The sequence below is a fragment of the Schistocerca gregaria genome, chromosome X (assembly GCF_023897955.1).
Source record: "Schistocerca gregaria isolate iqSchGreg1 chromosome X, iqSchGreg1.2, whole genome shotgun sequence".
Lineage (NCBI taxonomy): Eukaryota > Metazoa > Arthropoda > Insecta > Orthoptera > Acrididae > Schistocerca > Schistocerca gregaria.
In genome coordinates, this window is record NC_064931.1 from 653466046 (window position 1) to 653486542 (window position 20497).

Sequence of the window (20497 nt, forward strand, 5' to 3'; positions counted from 1 at the left end):
ATTGCTGTGCAGTAGGTGTTCACATATCTACTAGTCACACTAGGTTGTGAACATTGGCATCATAAACAGCCAACAGTTTATCATTCAGCTGCGAGCAGCTGCCTACCTGTCTATTCACTTCCTGGGAAGGTTGGTGGTACCTATAGTCAGAAGGTCTGTTTGTTCCCAATTGTAGTTTACAGTCACAAATATTTCTCTTTGATTGCATCTAAAGCTAACAACATGTTTACCCCACCATAGCACCTGGCCACTCATAAATGAATATATGTAAATAACATATTAAAATCTGTAACTTGCAAATTCAGTGTACAATCTTCCTACAGACAGTGTGTATTTGTAAAATGCATTAATTATTTTATTTGTTTGTTTGTTTATTTTAATTGCAGCTCTAGTAGAAGAAAACTGTCAAATTGTGCAGAATGTGATTGACACTTTAAAAGTTGATGATGATGGAAATGCAAAAGTATCTGAGCAAGACTGTAAGAAAGCACTTTCTCAGTTAAAACACCTAATAAAATCTGGAGCTGTTGGTATTATAGTCTATAATTTCAAGTAAGTTTCAGAAAATTTTTTCTGCAATTTCTGTTACATAGTTTCAGAAGATAGTACAGTAGCATCATTGTTTGTGTTGTCCAAATACAATTTTGTTTTTTCTACGTCATTCATGTGTAACTGGGTAGCTTGATTTTTTTTTTTTCATTTATTTAACTGATCAGTATTGTATGTAATACAGGTAGTGGTTCCACATTTCCTGTTTAACTAAAACTGTCGTAGGTGTTCAGATGATCACCGTGTTACATTACTCCCAGATTGTATTATTTGTTGACTTGCCTTTATATTGTAAGGCACAGGTCTATAACCATAGGCAGTGATGTGTTGTAAAGCAGCTTGTGATACAGTCATGAAAAAGCCAAAGTAAAAATGAGCCTGGTCTGAAGACATTCAAATTTGTCTGTCTGTAACATAAAGTGGGAAAACTGGAATGAGAGAATGTGGTAAATGCTACAGAAGAAATACACACTTTTTAGAAGCCAAATGATAAAATGAGACACATAGACAGTTAAAAAAAATCACTTAGCATCATAAGATAGTCAGCAAGAGAAAGTAGTGTAACTGAAAATGATATGAACAAACACAGAAAAGGGTGAGAGTATTTTAATAAGTGAAGAAGATTACTTTTAGTGTGTTTGGTGCTCTTTAGTAAACTTGTGTGGAAGGCTGCTACAGGACTGCAGGATTTTATTTAAATGGCCCTAGCACAGAAATTGTTCGTTGAAAATTAATGAAAGATCTGGAAATTTTTAATAACACACCTTTATTACTTTGAAACATATATGATCACTTAAATAACCTGACATTTAAGTCTCTGGCTTCTTTTACCTTTTCAATAGCTTGATAAACAACAAATGTGTTATCTGCTGAAATATTAGCAACCTTTTAAATATATTAATATATGGGTACCATTTTACACTTTTTTTTTCTTTCACTGAGGACAGTTTTTAGTTCCTCATTTATTTCAACTTGCTCACTTCCCAATAAAGATCATAAAGGTGTGTCAACACTAAAATCTGTGTACATAGCTGATGAAGTAGTGTTGCCTGTTGTCAACGAGATAGCAGCTGGCAAATACATTATTGGATCACCAACAGTGTGGAGGCTCAAGTGCTATGATTATGTGCTAATAGTTCTTTGCTTTTGGGGTTAATCTGTTACCTTTCATTCTGTGCAGTTGTCAGAAACAGCAACTTCCATCTCCTCACAGCCTCTGAAATTCTCTCTGTATTTCATGTTTTTTAATATTCTATTATCCAAAACCTCTAGATTCTCATATAAAATCATTCAGATGGCAAAATGACATTCTGTGTTGACCATGATTGTATAGTTCTTTATTTTGGTGTTTTAAGAGATGGACTTGTAATTGTAGTATTGTCTCCCCCCTCCCCTCCCCTCGAACCCATACACACTGTCAGTTTTTAAGATGCAATATTCAAATGTTGCTTTCTCTAACCCGTTCCCCTGCATAATCCACCAGTATACAACTTTTTGCATCATCCTATTTGTGTTGTGAGGAGTTTTGGTCCATATCTGTCACCTTTTCTTCTGTTGGTCATGTCTGAATTCTGTATGTTACTAATTACATATAAAACAATCTGCAACAATTTGGGCAGTGATTTTAAACTTCCACCACTATACTATGGACACTAAGCAGCTGTCTTTCCAACATTACCTGCAGCTGTTGGGATAGTGTTAGTGTTCTTTCATGGAGATAATGAGTTTCATAATGGAGGTATTCGTGTTGCCCCTTACATTTATTAGATTTTGTTTTTCATCCAACTGCACACACAAAATTCTAATGAAAGCTATCAGTAGATCATGATGACAGTTGAAATCATTTGAAAAATGTTGCATTTAGGAGAGGGGTCACTTCAGGGCTAGCTGAGTAGGTAGTGTGTGCAAGTTAGTACAATAGATTAAGCACTGGGCTTGAATTCAGTAGGTTTGGGGGCTCAAATCCCTACCCAGCCTCTTTGTTTTCCATGGTTTATGTAAATCGCTTAAGGCCACTGGTGGGATGCTTCCTTGGAAATGGACATGGGCCATTTTCTTTGTTATCCTTGTCTGATTCGAGTTTTGGCTCATTTCTAATTACCTTCTGATTGATGGGGTGTTCAACTCCAGTTGTCCTTCCTTCGCTCCTTCCTGTATGATCAAGGTCACCATAATGCCAAAAGAGCAGATCAGCTTCTTGTGTTAAAAATGACTTCTGCCAATGCTAGAGAAAGCTCACATCCCCAAAAGGTTACAGACGTGACCCCTGTAAGATGGTTTATTAATCCAGGAAATGAAATTGGCTGTATGATGGCCATGTGGAACATATATAATCAGAAAGTTGATGTTGAAAGTGACTCAAAAATTTTGTGTGTATTTTCTACTGATTGCCCATGTGAGTTGCAAATTTTATTGTTGGCATAGTGACTGAAAGTAACCCTTAAGTGATCAGAGTTAATCGAATTATTTGACAAAAACCTTTAGTCATTCACAGTATCAGAGTAACATAACATCTCTTAATTAAACATGTTTTGATGATTATCATACCGTGTGTGTGATAGATAGGTAGATAGATAGAGTGAGAGAATAGGGGTGGGGGAGGGAGGGGGGGAGATATCAACATGAACAGATATTTTTCATGTGCTTATCGTACGTATCGGCCATATTCGTGGCATGAATATTTCACAGTTTTAATTGTTTGGAAACTATCGGATAGAAGTTCATTTTTCCCTTCATCACATGCACATAGAGTGATTGCCATGTCAGTGCAGATGTCATGATAGACTATAGCCATCACCTTTCTAATTCCATACTTGTTGCTAATAAATTGTAATTAACATCTTAAGCAGTGGCATTGTTGTTATCATCATAATTATTTTTGTTATTAATAATATTCCATGCATTTAATTCAGATTCACATAATGTAAAAACATGCTTTGACTGTGGGTGACATTTTAAACATTGACAATGGACATTGTACTCATCTAGGGCAAAAGCTAAATTCCTAATATTACTGATACAGTGCATGTATGATTTTGACTTATGTATGCCATTACTTTATTTTTATAGGGTTCTATTAAGGGTTCTGGTATCACAATTGGCGCTACCTCACTCTCCAGTGAAGACGTACATTTTAAATGTGCTACACGATATGATCAAAGACCCGACTGTGAGACATTGTTTTAATATGTATGTAGAGTTAATCGTGCTGCGAACGCTAACAGCTTACAGTGACCCGTGCAAAGAGGTTTGTGTAATATTTATTTACTGGCATTTAAAATATGCGCATTCTTCTGTACATGATTTATATGGTAGCTACTGTCTCTGTGGCATGCGATAAAATACTATAGTTCAAGTATAAAAAAAGGTAGTGATAAACAGGATTTCTTACAAACCAATTTCTACTTTCATTGTTCTCTGATGTTTCATAATGGGATTAAGTATATTGTTCCTCTTTTAAAGAATATGAGGATCTCCGCAAAAAGTCTCCAATTGCAATGGTTGTTGCCCATAATACTGTCACTTAAATGGTGGCTAATTCTTTCTTAGATAATTCATAATAATGGAAACATTAAAACATACTTTTTAAGATACCATTGAAGCTTCACAACTGCACTTGACACACATTTGTTTTCATTTTAAATAGTGTATATTTTTACACAGTGTTATATCCATAACACACTTTCTCAGGTATTTGTAAATTAACAAATTTGATGTGCATATCACTTTAAATTCCCATATTGCATGTGGTGTCTTCACGTGGCAGCACAGTATGCACAAGTACTCCATTGCAGCAGAACAGGGCATGCAGTGTGACTGGTGGTAACGTCTCTCATTACTGGACAGGTGCCTCACACAAGTCAGCAGTCGCCTATAGCATACTGCACCGTGTGTATACAACGAAATTTAATTTCTTGGACAAAGTGGCCACTCTAAAAGAATGATGTTCACCTGGTGATGGCATATGACCACCAGGCCAGTCCAATGTAATGGGGCATACTCATGCATCAGATGGATCCTAGCTTTGTAAACTTAATTAAAAGTGCGTGTATAATTTTGCATGTTGCTGTTTGTATAGACAGCAGGTATCACAATATCCCTAGAAACTCGTTGTGGTGGTGTACATGCTCTTAATGTGATATCGACCCAATTGACAAAGCTGGCAGTGTATTGATTATTTTTCAAAATACTGGCAATATTGTAACATTTCAGAGGGATTTACTAGATGAACAAACTGTGAGGATCCTTCTCTAGACTAAACTTCAACTCATCTGTGAACAGCACCCATGTTTTTATGAGACTAATTCCTCTGATGAGCTGTAAAGCATACATTGCAGCCTCTATAAACAAACAATACTCAGTCTGATGGGAAATGTGTGCTGTAGAGGCTACCATGTGGTTGCAATACTTTGCCATAAAATTGTTTGCCGTGCCATCTAATACTCATGGGGGGACTGGAATGCAGTTATAAGGGAAGGAGTAGAAGAAAAGGTTACAGGAGACTATGGGCTTTGGACAAGGAACGAGAGAGGAGAAAGACTAATTGAGTTCTGTAAAAAGTTTAAGCTAGTAATAGCGAATACCTTGTTCAAGAACCAGAATTGAAGGAGGTTTGCTTGGAAAAGGCCAGGTGATACAGGAAGATTTCAGTTAGATTACATTGTGGTCAGACAGAGATTCAGAAACCAGACATTGGATTGTAAGGCGTACCCAGGAGCAGATATAGACTCAGATCACAATATAGTAGTGATGAAGAGTAGGCTGAAGTTTGACATTAGTCAGGAAGAATCAATACACAAATAAGTGGAACACGGAAGTATTAAGGAATGACGAGATATGTTTTGAAGTTCTCTAAGGCTATAGATACAGCAGTAAGGAATAGCTCAGTAGCAGTGCAGTTGAAGAGGAATGGACATCTCTAAAAAGGGCCATCACAGAAGTTGGGGAGGAAAACATAAGTACAAAGAAGGTAACTGTAAAGAAACATTGGGTAACAGAAGAAATACTTCAGTTGGTTGAGGAAAGGAGGAAGTACAAAAATGTTCTGGAAAACTCAGGAATACAGAAATAGGAAGTGCAGGGAAGCTGAAACGAAATGGCTGCTGGAAAAATGTGAAGACATCGAAAAAGGCACAATTGTCGGAAGGACAGACTCAGCATTCGGTGACATTAAAAGCAGGGTGGTAACATTAAGAGTGCAACAGGACTTCCACTATTAAATGCAGAGGAGAGAGCGGATAAGTGGAAAGAATACATTTGAAAGCCTCTACGAGGGGGAAGATTTGTCTGACGTGATTGAAGAAGGAGCAGGAGTCGATTTAGAAGAGATAGGGGATCCAGTATTAGAATCAGAATTTAAAAGAGCTTCCAAGGATTTGAGGTCAAATAAGGCAGAAGGGATAGATAACATTCCGTCAGAATTTCTAAAATCATTGGAGGAAGTGGCAACAAAACAACTGCTCACATTGGTGTGTAGAAAGTATGAGTCAGGCAACATACGATCTGACTTTTGGAAAAGCGTCATCCACATAATTCCGAAAGAGCAAGAGCTGACAAGTGCGAGAATTATCGCACAATTGGCTTAACAGCTCATGCATCCAAGTTGCTTACAAGAATAATATACATAAGAATTGGAAAGAAAATTGAGGATATGCTAGATAACGATCAGTTTGGCTTTCGGAAAAGTAAAGGCACAAGAGAGGCAATTCTGACTTTGCGGTATAATGGAAGCAAGATTAAAGAAAAATCAAGACACATTCGTAGGATTTGTTGACCTGGAAAAAGCATTCAACAATGTAAAATGGTGCTAGATGTTCGAAATTCTGAAAAAGTTGGGGTAAGCTATAGGGAGAGACGTGTCATATACAATATGTACAACAGCCAAGAGGGAATAATAAGAGTTTACGACCAAGAAGAGTGCTCGTATTAAAAAGGGTGTAAGACAAGGATTAGTTCTTTACCCCAACTGTTCAATCTGTACATTGAGAAAGCAATGATGGAAATAAAAGAAAGGTCCAGGAGTGGAATTAAAATCCAATGTGAAAGGATATAAGTGATGCAGTTCACTGATGACATTGCTATCGTGAGTGAAAGTGAAGAAGAACTACATGATCTGCTGAATGGAATGAACAGTCTGAGTACATAGTATGGATTGAGAGTAAATCGAAGAAAGGCGAAGGTAATGAGAAGTAGCAGAAATGACAACAGTGAGAAACTTAACATCAGTATTAATGGTCATGAAGTTAAGGAATTCTACTACCTAGGCAGTAAAATAACCAATGACGGATGGAGCAAGGAGGACATCAAAAGCATATTAGCTATGGCAGAAAAGGCATTCTTGGCCAAGAGAAGTCTACTAATATCAAATGTCAGCCTTAATTTGAGGAGGAAATTTCTAAGGCTGTACATCTGGAGTACAGCATTGAATGGTAGTGAAACATGGACTGTGTGGAAAAACGGGAACAGAAGAGAATCAAAGCATTTGAGATGTGGTGCTACAGACAAATGTTGAAAATTAGGTGGACTGGTAAGGTAAGGAATGAGGAGGTTTTGCGCAGAATTGGAGAGGAAAGGAATATGTGGAAAACACTTATAAGGAGAAGGGACACGATGATAGGACAGCTGTTAAGACATGAGGGAATGACTTCCATGGTACTAGAGGGAGGTGTAGAGGGCAAAAACTGCAGAGGAAGACAAGAGATTGGAATACATCCAGCAGATAATTGAGGAAGTAGGTTGCAAATGCTACTCGGAGATGAAGAGGTTAGTTCAGGAGAGCAATTTGTGGTGGGCTGCATCAAACCAGTCAGAAGACTGATAAAAATGCTGTCCTGCTTCCTTAGACCTCGAGTACTGTGTGGCAGGTCCACTATACCCAAGATCTTCATGAAGGCCCCTTGTAGGACCAAAACGTCTTACACTGGCATTCCATGTAGGTCTGGCCTTTCTGTATTGTTCCACCACATTTTATCTTTTGCAATTTCACCATGAAACATTAGTTTTCAGAGCTCTAATTGATTACTAAAAGTATAGGCATGAGTGTGTGCTAGAGCAAAAATGTGTAACTGATTTTGATCAAATCAACGTAATGCATCAATGTTTTTCTTTGGAACTAGCAGTATATTGCGGAGCTATAAATTTCAGTTTTGACTGGAAATACAGGGTGTGTCTTCTTTTTTATTATAAAACTATATATTCTGCATGTTGCATACCATGCTCGGCAACTTCAGCTTATTTTATTTGGTAAATGTTCTCTTTAACAAGGAAAGGCATTTATGTGGAATATTTTTCAGGTGTCAAAAGCAGCTGAGCACTGCATTTCAGCTATTGGAAAATCACTGCCTCCTGAACAGCTCATTAATGTAGTTTGTCCATTGATAAAAACAGGAGATCTTCCAATGAATTTGGGAGCTATAAAAATATTAACTCGTGTCATTGAACACACTACGCAAGATATTTTAGAACCACATCTGAAAGAAATAATGGAAAGTCTCATCAAAGTGAGTGAATTATTTCAGTAATTAAGAACAAACTTAAACTATAATTACTATTTAACTTTTGTCACCTCTAACAGGTTTCATTGTCAGATAATAGTCTTTCGATATTTGGCTGTATGAGATCTTTTCATGTGAGTTCAACAAAAGGGGAAAAATAAAAAAATAAAAAAAATGCCCAACCAGCTCCAGTGCCCATGTGTCGAATGCCTAGCCCATGCAGCTGCCCATCATCCCTTCTGTATTCATATCCAGCACATCTACTGCCTCCTTTCAAGCAGCTCTATACCCATGCCCAACCCCACCCACTTTCCACCTGTTTCTCCTGCTACCCACCCAATATATATTAGCTCTTTCATTTTATTTGAAATTTATTATTTTTAATACCACGATAGTGCAGAATGATACTTCATAATATTTTGAAAATAAATTAAAGTTTTCTTTTTTCATTTACCATGCAGTTTATGGGAAATTAAGTACTCTGAAGAACACATTGTATAACACACAAAGATAATGGAAGGGTACCCAAAATAATCCTGAAAGCATTAGCATCTCATTACAACTCCCAGAGGTAGCTCGTAATTAATGTGATCAATTTAAAGTCATTTCATAGACATTTAGTGGCAAAGTAAAAAACTGAAGAAGAAAATCACTGGGGTGTTTTGTCTTGTGTGCTATGTTAAAAATTTTAGGTCAATTTTTATGAGTTTGTCTTACAGTATCTGTTGTTTCAAACATATGTACAAATAATTATTAAGAAATATGTGTGTTCAGTGTTACTGTTCTTAATAGTAAATAATATTTTGTTTAAAAACAAAGGGAGGAGTGGTAACTTGAGTCATAAAGTGGTAGGGTTCTATCTTTTGTTATTACGTCACTTAATGAAGGCAGTAAAAAGGGATATACAGAAGTTAAAACATTGAAAATTATGGGAAAATGTAAGAAAGAAAATAAGGATTGATGCTGAAGTGCCAGAAAATTCTGTTCATATGGACTTGCTGCTTGATACGCAGGAACAGTTTTCACCAAGTTAAAAACTGCAATAATTGGCTGCATCAGCATCTACCTTGGTAAAACATTTGAAGTACTCTTGCAGCTCCCGACTATTAGCTGCACCAAAAACTGAATATTTTAAAGAATAAGGTTTTTGAACAGAAACTAGCTTGAAAAGAGAAATGAAGCTTAAACCTTAGGTAATTGATTTAGTAAATAGTTTTTATGGACAGGGAAACAGCTGATTTTTATAAAATTTGTGTGAAATGCATTCCTATTTTAAAAGTGAATATCCTGGGGGGAGGGGGGGCAAGTTTATTTTATTCTATTCTGGTCAGTCTGCCCCAAAGCTTGTATTTCAGCCAGTGCTAAAGGTACCACCACTCAGTATGTTTCTGCACCATTCATTAGAACATGCATTGAATTTAATCAGTGGGTTTCAACAGAAAGAAGACACATGACACATTCTGCAGGCATAACAGATTTTATAATGAACCTTTCATGTAAATTGGAAAAACTTGTTCCACGCTCTTATTTTGCAAAGTTTCAGTCAAAATATAACAATGTGCTTAGGGTCAAATGCATAAAGCAGTTCGTCTTAGATTTGCACAAAAAATGAACTCAGATCAAGCTAGAGTAAGAAATCAGCACTTTTATAAACGTTAATCTCAAATTATATCACCCTGAACTGATATCATCCATGATGAACACACTTTTGTGGATCAAATCAATTTCAACTACAGCTGTAAGTTTACATCCTTGTGACGGTACACACAACAACAGGTTCTGTCGTGCTAATACAAATTGAAAATAATAATAAAGAAATTGTTGTTAACACAAGATGTGTCAAGTAAATATGTGAATATGACTCCCTCACTGCTGAAGTTCAAATAATATTTTCAATCTGTGAGGCTGTATTAAGTAAGTTACCAATGATTTATATAATGGATGCATATAATAAGTGATCTCATAATAACTCTTGGAGATAACTCATAATTAATGTGATAATTTAAAGGCATTTCATAGACACTTAATTGGCAGAGTAAAAAATGGAATTTAGAACTATTTGTAGACACCAGACAGTAATGACTGAAAACATTTACTAAAAAAATGCTGTCTAGACATGAATGGCAGTAACTAAACAAGTGAAATTAAATTTTAACTGCTGAACAGATGCTTAAACTGCTGGCAACTGCATGTACATTGATGAACAGAAAAAGTAAACATATGTAAGTCAATTCATATCGATAACAGCTCTACTTAAACAGACAGTGCAAGTGTACAGTTCTGCCACTGTCTGCACAAATAGTTTCTTTAGTATTGAATAAAAATAACTTTAAAGCTTGTGAACTATTGGAGGTTTCATTCACACAGAAAAGCATCTAAACCTAATGCAAAGCAACAGTTGTTTACAGTTTGTCTCTGCAGTCAAATCAGCTGTGCCCTCTAACAGCCAAACATGAGTGACTTTAAATTATCAGCTGTCGAGTAGTGTATTTTGTGCAATAATGGTCAAAAAATAATTATGACAGCTCTGTGTTTTGAAGCCACACCACCTAGCATTCTAGGCAGATGTGGTGGACAATGTTCTATGTATATGAACACCTAGACACTGAGAATTGTGTTGTTTCTTTTCTTTTACTTGAGGGATGTCTTGACTATTTTAATCTTTTCTGGCTATGGGGAAGTTTGTTATGCTTATTTTCCACTGCCTTTACAAAACAAACCTTTCAACAATAAATACTTTGTGTATATGATGTACAATTTATTCCTGCAGTCAAAGCATGATAATCATGATAATAGATGATTTAGCAGTGTTGCCAAGCATGTCTCAGGGTTATTCAGATCAACACAGAACCTCATTAAGTTGATCCAAGTTCAGTGTAATAAGACACAGTGAAATTGTGAAATGGGTTCATTTTCTGAATTAAGATCAAAATTGACCTCCAATCAATGATTTTTATACAGTCAACCCTTAAAGGGTCAGCTGATGTACACGTTGCCACAGCATCAGTGGACTTCCGTGAAATTTACTACTTTACTACCCAGGAAGAAACCCAAGGTTACAGTTGGACATTTGACTCTTGCACTATACACCTATTGCAGTTAACCTCAGAAATACTGAGGATGAAAGATCATTTAAATGTCAGACCAGATGACACACAACATGATACTTGTATGTTCTACAGAATTCAAAAACTATGCCAGATTTTATCAAAGAAATGTATTCATAAGTACAAGCTGTCATTATTTTAATGATAATGTGCAAGCCAATACAAAAATGAATATAATTTGATCAACCTATTTCTCCCATAAAAATAGTTTTGAGATCAGTAATGGCTGAACAGTTATTCTTTGCAACACATGAAAAAAGTGGTTGTTAGGGTATAGAGAGGACAATTAAAATGTTATCTCAAAAGGAATGTATACAAAGACCTGTACAAAATCAAGCATTATGTGAATCAGGCCAGTTTCAGTTTTGTAATATTACAATCACCAAAGCTATTTTACCATGGAATAGTCTGTATATTAGTCACCTTCAGATGATGTGGTATGTTTTACAGAAGTTAAAATACTTTGAGGAACCAGAAGTGTCCATAACTTTAAGCCACTGGATTTATTAGGAAGATTGGAAGCAAGTAGGATCTGTAATGATGTGAAATATAATTTAAAGAATAAATTAAAGTCCCTTTTGTGAGAAGAAAATTTGATCCTATCTTGTAATGTAGCTTGCAAATATTACAATCTGTGGTGTGTGGGATTATCACTGAAATAAATAAAATGGAAAAGATGTTACTGTTCAATTCACGAACCTTTCAAAATCGTCAATAACATTCTATTGGCTCAGAGTCCATCCTCTATCGAAGTAACAATGTTGCTGTTTTTAATTGTATTATTTTTACACAGTGTGGTTAAAAACTGAATAAATCAGGAAGTTTTTTTTTAATTTTTAACTTACTTTTTTAAAACTGTTCTTGGTTGAGCCAGTTTGTTTTATAGCTTTGATTAATTAAAGATTTCTCACTTGCACAGTTGTGGACTACACTTGTTGCCATTGTTTCCTTGGTGTTGAAGTATTATTTATTAAAAAACATAACACTGGAAAGATTTTTAAAAAATACAAATGTTTGGGCAGAAACAAATTTTGTAGAAAATGAAAAGTGACTTGAAGATTACAGTATAGCAGAAAAAATACCATGTAGAAACAGAGACCCTCATTTATTTTTATTTTATTTCTTTCTTTTATGTAATGTAATGCTGAAAACCAAAATGTAAATGTAGATTTTATGCTGCCTTGGTGAATTTGCTAAAAGGTATCAAGTAACTTCCACTACGTTTCATACAAATACAATGCTAAATGAAAAATATAATTTAGATTCATAATTTTAGCAAGCATCATTTTGCACCATTGTGGTGTTAAAATAGTAAAAACTGGCAAATGCTACAGTATGAAAACAGAAACAGATTTGGTGCATATTCTCTCTCTCTCTCTCTCTCTCTCTCTCTCTCTCTCTCTCTCTCTCCTTCCTTCATTGTGTACATGGTGAGTCAGGAGGAAAGGTATACACTTTGAGGAGTGATGGTATTAGTGGTTGTGAACAACAACAAAAAAAAACTTCATATAGACACATTCCCTATATTTAATACTACTGTTGTCCATTTCTCTTGAATAACTCTAAACCTGCTCCTTCCCATGTAAACATTTTTTCAGTACAAAATTAAACTATATTAAATTTCCTTCCAAAAAAGGTACTATTTATTTTCTCTCTAGGGCTAATAGTCTGTGCTCGCGAAGAGAACACGAGAATATTGAAAATCTCACGCTATGTGCATGCATCATAGCTTAGGTAGCTTTTGTATGACAATTTGAGGTAGTTTCCTGCCTTAATAGACCACAAGTGCCCCTATCAAGTTACTCATCGCAACTTCCTGTACACTCCTGTGTTATGTTGTCAGCAATGACAATGTTTGAATAATACAAAAAAAAACAAATAACAGTGTACATTGAATGTGATCTATGTCGGAAACCATTCGGAATATGGCGTATGTCCGTATGATGTTTCTTGTTCAGAATCACCTATTATCACCCCTAAAAGTATGTACCCTTTCTCCTGATTCACCCTGTATACAGAAACACAAATGGCCAAATGCTGTTTATCTTAAACACTTAATCCGTTGAGGTGATAGATAGGCACCTTTGTTGTTGTGATATTTTAATTCCACATTACAACAATAAGAAGCGTGATTGTGTGGACAGTTGTTGAATGTCAACCTTCGTTGTTGTGATATTTTAATTCCATATTACAACAATAAGAAGCATGATTGTGTGGACAGTTGTTGAATTAGATTAGATTAGATTAATACTTGTTCCATAGATCATGAATACGACACTTCGTAATGATGTGGAACGTGTCAGGTTTATGAAAGATGTCTGTACAAGATATTACATTACACAAAATATTGCATGACACTAATGCTTAAGTTAGTTTTTTTCTCTCCCTTAATTTATATCTAAAAATTCAGCCAGTGAGTAGAAGGAGTTGTCATCTAGAAATTCTTTTAATTTATTTTTAAATGTTGGTTGACTATCTGTCAGGCTTTTGATGCTGTTTGGTGGGTGACCAAAGGCTTTTGTGGCAGCATAATTTACCCCCTTCTGTGCGAAAGTCAGATTTAACCCTGCATAGTGAAGATCATCGTTTCTCCTGGTGTTATAGCTATGCACACTGCTATTACTTTTGAACTGGTAGGATTATTAACAACAAATTTCATAAGTGAATATATACACTGTGAGGATCCCTAGATCCTTAAATAGATGTCTGCAAGATGACCGTAGGTGAGCTCCAGTAATTATTCTGATTATACGGAATTGATGGCATTTCCAGCAAGATACTTAAAGCTTGTTCCCCACAGATAAAGTAAGGACAATGGCATATTTCAGTCTATCGGGGAAAACACCCTGCTCCAAAGAGGTATTACATACGTGGCTGAGAATCCTACTTATCTGTAGGCATAGTAAGCTGTTTCAGAGGGAGAGGTTTGTGGAAATACAGTTGTTTCAAACTGCACAGGTATGGCCTCTTCTATTAGAAGCCTTGCCTCTTCTAGTGAAGATCTAGATCCTACTTTCTCCACAACATTTAAATTCTGCTGAAATTGTGTGTTCTTCAAAGTGTAAAGCCTTACAAGACATTTGAACTGATGTTCTGCACTACTGTCCAAACCTATCGCCTTTGCATGGTTTTTGACATTATGTTGTACGAAAGACAGAATTTTCTGGTTTCCATGTTATTTCAAACCTGACATTTCTTTGTTCTATTTGTAAAACTTTTCCAATGTTATACTGTAGTTATAATAAGCTTCTAGTAGAAGAACTGATTATTTTTTAGCTCTGTGTTGTCCAATACAGAATTAAATAAAGTTTGTGTGATGTTTGTATGTAATAATTGTGGTATCATTTTCGAACATCTGCAATCCTTGTTGTTGCTGCCATGAATATGATATATAGTATTTTGTGAATGTAAGTAGTGAATTAGAAATATTGTGATACATTGTTTACATTTTTGTTATATGATGTGAACTGCTATGTGATAGATGTCGGTTGTAACACAAACATTTAACTATTAGGAAAATCATTAATGAGAAATTGGTATTGTAAATAACTCTGCATCACAGAGACATAATCTTTTTTGCATTCATAAGTAAATCTCATATAAGGGATTAACAGCCCAGCAGGAAATGGGGGTTTGCAAAGTATCATTTACAACAGAGTGTATTCAGAGTTATGTTAAAAATGAATTTGGGATACCTTCACATGTAACAAGCAAAGTGTACAGTGTGAAAGAAAGAGTACAGCCTGAAGTAAAAACAAAATATCACCCCATACCATAAAAACAAAACATATAATATTTTCATCATTTCCAGATGTTTACATTATTTTAGATAATTTTTAAGTGTTAACATTTCTAGGACTAATTAGCTACTTTATCTCATTTTTATTTCAATAAATAATTTGTTTTGTTTACAGGCATATGATAATGAAGAAAGTTCTGTCAGGAAATCTGCTGTATTTTGTATGGTAGAATTGCATGGTATTGTTGGAGAGGCAGTTTTGCAACCGCATTTAGCTAGCTTAAACAATAGTAAGCTAAAGCTGCTTCACCTGTATATCAAACGATCGCACCATGGTGGTTCGAGTGGCATCACTTCACCAAAAACCACAACGTCGTGAAACTTTTAATAATCGTTAATTTTGGCTTTAATGTATTCTATCATTCCAATGCTTGTCAATTTTTTTAACAAAACAGAGTTTTCCAGTTATTAAAGCCCAAAAATAAACAGTATATTGCATGTATTTATTTTTCACCCATTAATTCCCATATATATTTCATTGCGTTATTTTATAGCTACAGAAATTATTGTAGCACATATTTAGTTCAGTGTAAAACGTGTGTGAATGAACAGTGAACAAGAAGTAAGTAACATTCTCTGCCAACTGCCAATACCGGTAACAGGTGCAGATACCAGCAGTAGAATGTTTTATGTTAGTGGCTTTTCAACTAATTTAAAAACCGGTGACAATATGAAACACAGTCAGTGAAATGAAATGACACACAATAATTGGGACCAATTCTGTATTTCTACAAAATATACAGGGTAATTATAATTAAAGTTAAACTTTCAGACCACTGTAGAAATAATACCACTGGTCATAATGATGTCAAATTGCAACGGAATATTATCAGAGAAGGGGGAAAACGTATGGCAGAAGAAAAATAATTGCTTACAAAATGACAAAATAGATGGCACTGTAAGCATTATAATTTAATAGTGGTCAATTACATATGACAAATGAATCTCACAACCATTCCTAAGGTGTAAATTTAATGTTAAACAAACTGTGCTACTCAGTGTGCATGGATGTAAAGATGTGATACTGTTAATTATGTAAGCTCATCCACCACGGCAAGGCCATATCACATCAGATGGGAAAAATCAGTTTTTAATTGTGCTGAGCCCAAATACCGCATAAAAAGCGTGACTCACATCAGTTTTTAATTGTCCTGAGGCCAAAGACAACATAGAAAGCATCAATCACATCAGTTTTTAATTGTCCTGAGGCTAAAATCTGCATGAAAAATCATCAATCAAAGTCAAATCGGATTATTAATTTCAATTTGACTGGCGCAAAACATGTTATATGCTGTCCACTGTTTTCTGCAACAAGTTGAAATTGAGAAACAGCATGTTCCACAACTGATCGAAATGTTTCTGGGGTCATGTTCAGAATGTGTTGTGCCTTTAATGCAGCTATGCTCGCAGTCAGCACACTGAATGTAACATCTTTTATAGCCCCTTAGCCAAAAGTCACTTGGATTAAGATCAGGTGATCGCGACAGCCAGGCTGTAAGGAAATGGTGGCTGTAGGGAAATGGCCGCTGATAATTAGTGCATTTCTGAAATGGTGCTTAAGCAGCTGATTAACTGGATTTTCAATGTGTTTGTGTGTGCCATCTTGCATAAAAATGATCCCATCCAAGTTGTTGCCAAGCTGGAATGACATATTTGCACAAAAGACACTTATAGTGCTTACCAGTGACGATACAAGTGTACAAGTAACAGGACCGGAAGCACCTGTCTCTTCGAAAAAATATGGTCCTATGATAAATGATGCCATAAACCTGCACCACACACTGACCTTTTCAGGATGAAGTGGTACTAATTGATTTGTGTGTGCATTTTCCATTGCTCATATTTGATAATTCTGTGTACTGTCATATCCTGTCAGATGGAAGTGGGCTTTGCCTGTCTACAAAATCTTCCATGGCCAATCATTGTCCTCTTCAGTGCGAGCAAGAAAATTTAAAGCAAAGGTCTCTTTTGCTGGCAGGTCAACAGGAAGCAACTTGTGCACATGGGTAATTTTGAATGGATATCAAAGAAGGATGTTTTGTAGGATTTTACACACAGTGCTCATGGGTATGTCCAATGTCCGGGCAATTGTCTGTGCACTACACATTTGTGCACCACCATTCATCTCCTAATGCATTGGTGCGACTACTATTTCCACTGATGTTGAATCAATTGGTTTCCTCCCTCTACCACGTTGCACACTAAAAGAACCCATCTTTTCAAATTTCTGAAACATATTTCCAGACTCACGGCAGTCATCAGACCAACGCCTTTTTATCAGTGTCCGGAACTTCTGCAAATAGTGATGTGTACACAGTCATCATTCTTGTAATACAGCTTTACAAGAAGCGCACGATCCTGCATTGAGATGGTCATGGCATATGTCGCAGACGCAAAAGGAAGAAAAGCTGTGTTATACCAACGTCTATGGGTTGTGCCATGTCAGGTGTTTTCATTTACGTGTCCTGACACATACAGTCCCATCTATTGATAAATTTTCACGCTATTTTTCTTCTTCCGCCATAAGTTTTCCCCCTTTTCTCATAACATTCCGTTGCAGTTTGATGTGTGTATTGAGGAAACTTATAATTCTTTACATAATGTCACGATTTATTTTGGGTGTTTACTCAATAGACATTTGCAGTAGGACATATCTGAAATTATCTTATTTCATAGTTATTCTGGGGTTGACACATCGTCTGCCCATACCTTATTCCATTTGGCTGTATTGTCAGCATCGTACTTTTTTGGCAGATTTAAAGGGTTAAAATTGAGTGAACATAATTACATCATTTGCAAAATGTGTGGATCATTGGTCTCCATAATAATCTTTCTGTACTTATCTCAGGGAACAGTAAATTTAAACACAAGTAATGTTGGAGCTAGTTGTTGTTTCTCAGTATCTTCAACAAGAAATGATAGAATAATAGATGTTGCAGATAATTACATAAGGAAATAGGTATAGAAATGCATATTTTTAGAGTGAGTGGACCTTTTTTTTATGTTTGATGGAGCATGCTGAAATTTTGCAGTGGCACAAAAATTTGCATAGTCATCATTCAGTAAAACCACTTTTTCATATTAATTGCCTAAAAAATAAACTTAACTCATGCTAAGGTAATCAGATAAACAAATTGGCTGCATATTGTTGCATCATTGCCAAATGTCACTAGTAGAGATTGAGATACCTGAAGTTAGTGGCCACTCTACAAACACCAGATATTGAAACTTTGCTATGGAAACTTGCCCATAGCAAACAACTGTCGCTACTGAGATACATTGTTGCCTTTCATGATGAATCGATAACCCTCTGCTGTTGGCGCCAAACATACATGCCCTCATCTGAGAAGTTAAAACAATAATGACTTGTCAGATGTTTCTCCAGTTGTTAATAACCATTTTTTTGTTGCATAATACATACTGATTTGATCAATGATCATCTGTGAAGCAAGTTTGGGTGGTTGTGGGGTTTCTATGGGGCTAGCTAATATGTTTGAGGCCATAGCACATGATCATGATTGAAATCTTGCCAGATTGATGGCTGTAGAATTGCAGGGTGTCATGCTTCATACTGCTACATTTGTTGCCATATATTATGTACCAAACCAAGCATTCACTATGGTCTTTGTAATACTCTGTAGTCATGTTTATTGCCTGTAGTCATGTTTATTGCCTTTAGTGTGTCTACATTCACGCCAATTGTGATACATTTTAACTATTGCAGCTCCGTAACATCTCACAAATGTAGCAATTTGTTACATAAAGGCACTAGTCTTCTCCAGGGAAGAGAGAACTGGGAGGGTGTGGTGTGGGTCAAAGGTAGACACATGCTAGCATTGCCACCAAGTATTTTCAATCCCCCCCTGCGTCTCCTCCTCTTTCTGGAACACATTTGCTTTTTTACTTTCATGCTACTTAAACAACTTTATATTTACTCATTACATTTGTTCCTTGCTTTCCTATCCCTATTATTTAAGTAAGAAAGCTGCTACATTACTTTCAAAATAGATTAAAAAGAAAAATAGGACTCAGCTCCCATTTTGACAAATATTTTGAGACTTATTCAGCAACATTTCTTACAGTTGTGGCACTTTATCAAATTTTATCTCTATCAGGATGTGTAGTCTTAAATTTTAACAAATTTACAGTTAAATCTGTTGAGAGAGTAGATGTTGTCAGTATTTTAGGCCAGCTGTGACACCAAACTTTATGGCAACAAGATGACAGCCAGTGTGAAAATTTGTCACATAAGAACATTATTTTTTCTGTTAAAAAGAAAATGTGTGCGAATTGTAATGATGACATTGCAAAGCTGAATGAACAAGTGTGAGGTTAACAATTCAGTAACAATGTGCTGAAAATGGACATCTTAAAACTTCATGTAGGAAAAAGTGTTCTGAATACACTAGAAGTTTCACAAAATATCTCTTCTGTTTCTGAAAAATGATCAAAAGTTGCATAGGAAAACAGCATGCTGAAAGTACATTATCATGTAAGTAGTGAAACATAACATACATTTTGTGCACAAAAATGTCTTTCAGGTAATTTCAATTATGATCTGTGGGAGTGCAACTAGTAATCTCAAATCACGTCGAAAGAAAATAAGAGTGTAAGCAAAGCACAGAGATGGATACAACCGCAGAAGAATTATATATCAATCACCAATTTGGTCATTGTCAATGAAGCTACCTTAAGAGTTTTTCATTATGCGTTATCAGCTACCATGGAAAAAAAAAGACATAACAAACAGTCTTGTCACACATCAAAAAATAGACTTAAAATCTGTAACCGTCAACTGGTAAGAACAGGTAAATTTATTCTTCATGCAGATTGTCTAGGGCAAAACCTAACTGCAAAATTTTTTGTGTAAATAAAGATTTGAAAAATGGTAATAAAGGAATTCAAAATGTGTGCATGAGTTTTAAAAATATAACATTTGACAACATAAGCAACATAGAAAGAAGGTTCTGCATAATGCATAGTCACCATCACTTTATAATAACAAGGAGCCTAGGAACAGTAAATAGTAAGTTGGATTTGCTCATTTATTCATTCGACCCAAGCACAAAAATTAAGATTTTGGGAGAATCAGTCATGAACTTCCATACCAGTGAAGTAATACATTTGCAAGACAAGTGTACAAGTTCACCACTAGTCAGCTATACTAGATAATGGCAGTGTATGTATCCACACAGAATTTCACATGAGAATACTGTGTCTTTTTGCATTATAATGAATATAGCTTAGCTAGTAAAACAGATGGCTTTGAAGCAGTTGTTATAGAGTCGGTACCACTTGTAGTCATCATGGAACACCAGCAATCTGTAGATAAAATTCATTGTTTTGAAATACATGAATATACCGTAGCAACACTTGACTACAGAGCACATAATACTCCCTGTACAAAGTTTGCACTAGGAGCTCCTTTGGTAGCACTCTGAGCTTGACACCTCAAGAGATCACTTGGTCATTTCAGCCTCAAACCATCTCTATGAATAAATAGACTGATTGTATTACCACAACACCAGACAAATCATCTGGCCGTGGAT

The 20497-nt window shown here is 35.7% G+C and overlaps 1 protein-coding gene across 15 annotated transcripts in view; it reads left to right on the plus strand.

Annotated features, from left to right (window-relative positions):
• LOC126297568 (CLIP-associating protein 1-A) overlaps positions 1 to 15379 on the plus strand; it is a 322153-nt gene extending 306774 nt beyond the window's left edge. For all 15 annotated transcript variants that reach the window (XM_049988512.1, XM_049988519.1, XM_049988524.1 and 12 more), the window contains 4 exons: positions 387 to 552; positions 3619 to 3796; positions 7842 to 8048; positions 15064 to 15379. In XM_049988512.1, coding sequence (XP_049844469.1) covers positions 387 to 552; positions 3619 to 3796; positions 7842 to 8048; positions 15064 to 15267 — 755 coding nt within the window. In that variant the 3' untranslated portion in view covers positions 15268 to 15379. The remainder of the gene's footprint in view (positions 1 to 386; positions 553 to 3618; positions 3797 to 7841; positions 8049 to 15063) is intronic.
• The last annotated feature ends 5118 nt before the right edge of the window (positions 15380 to 20497 follow it).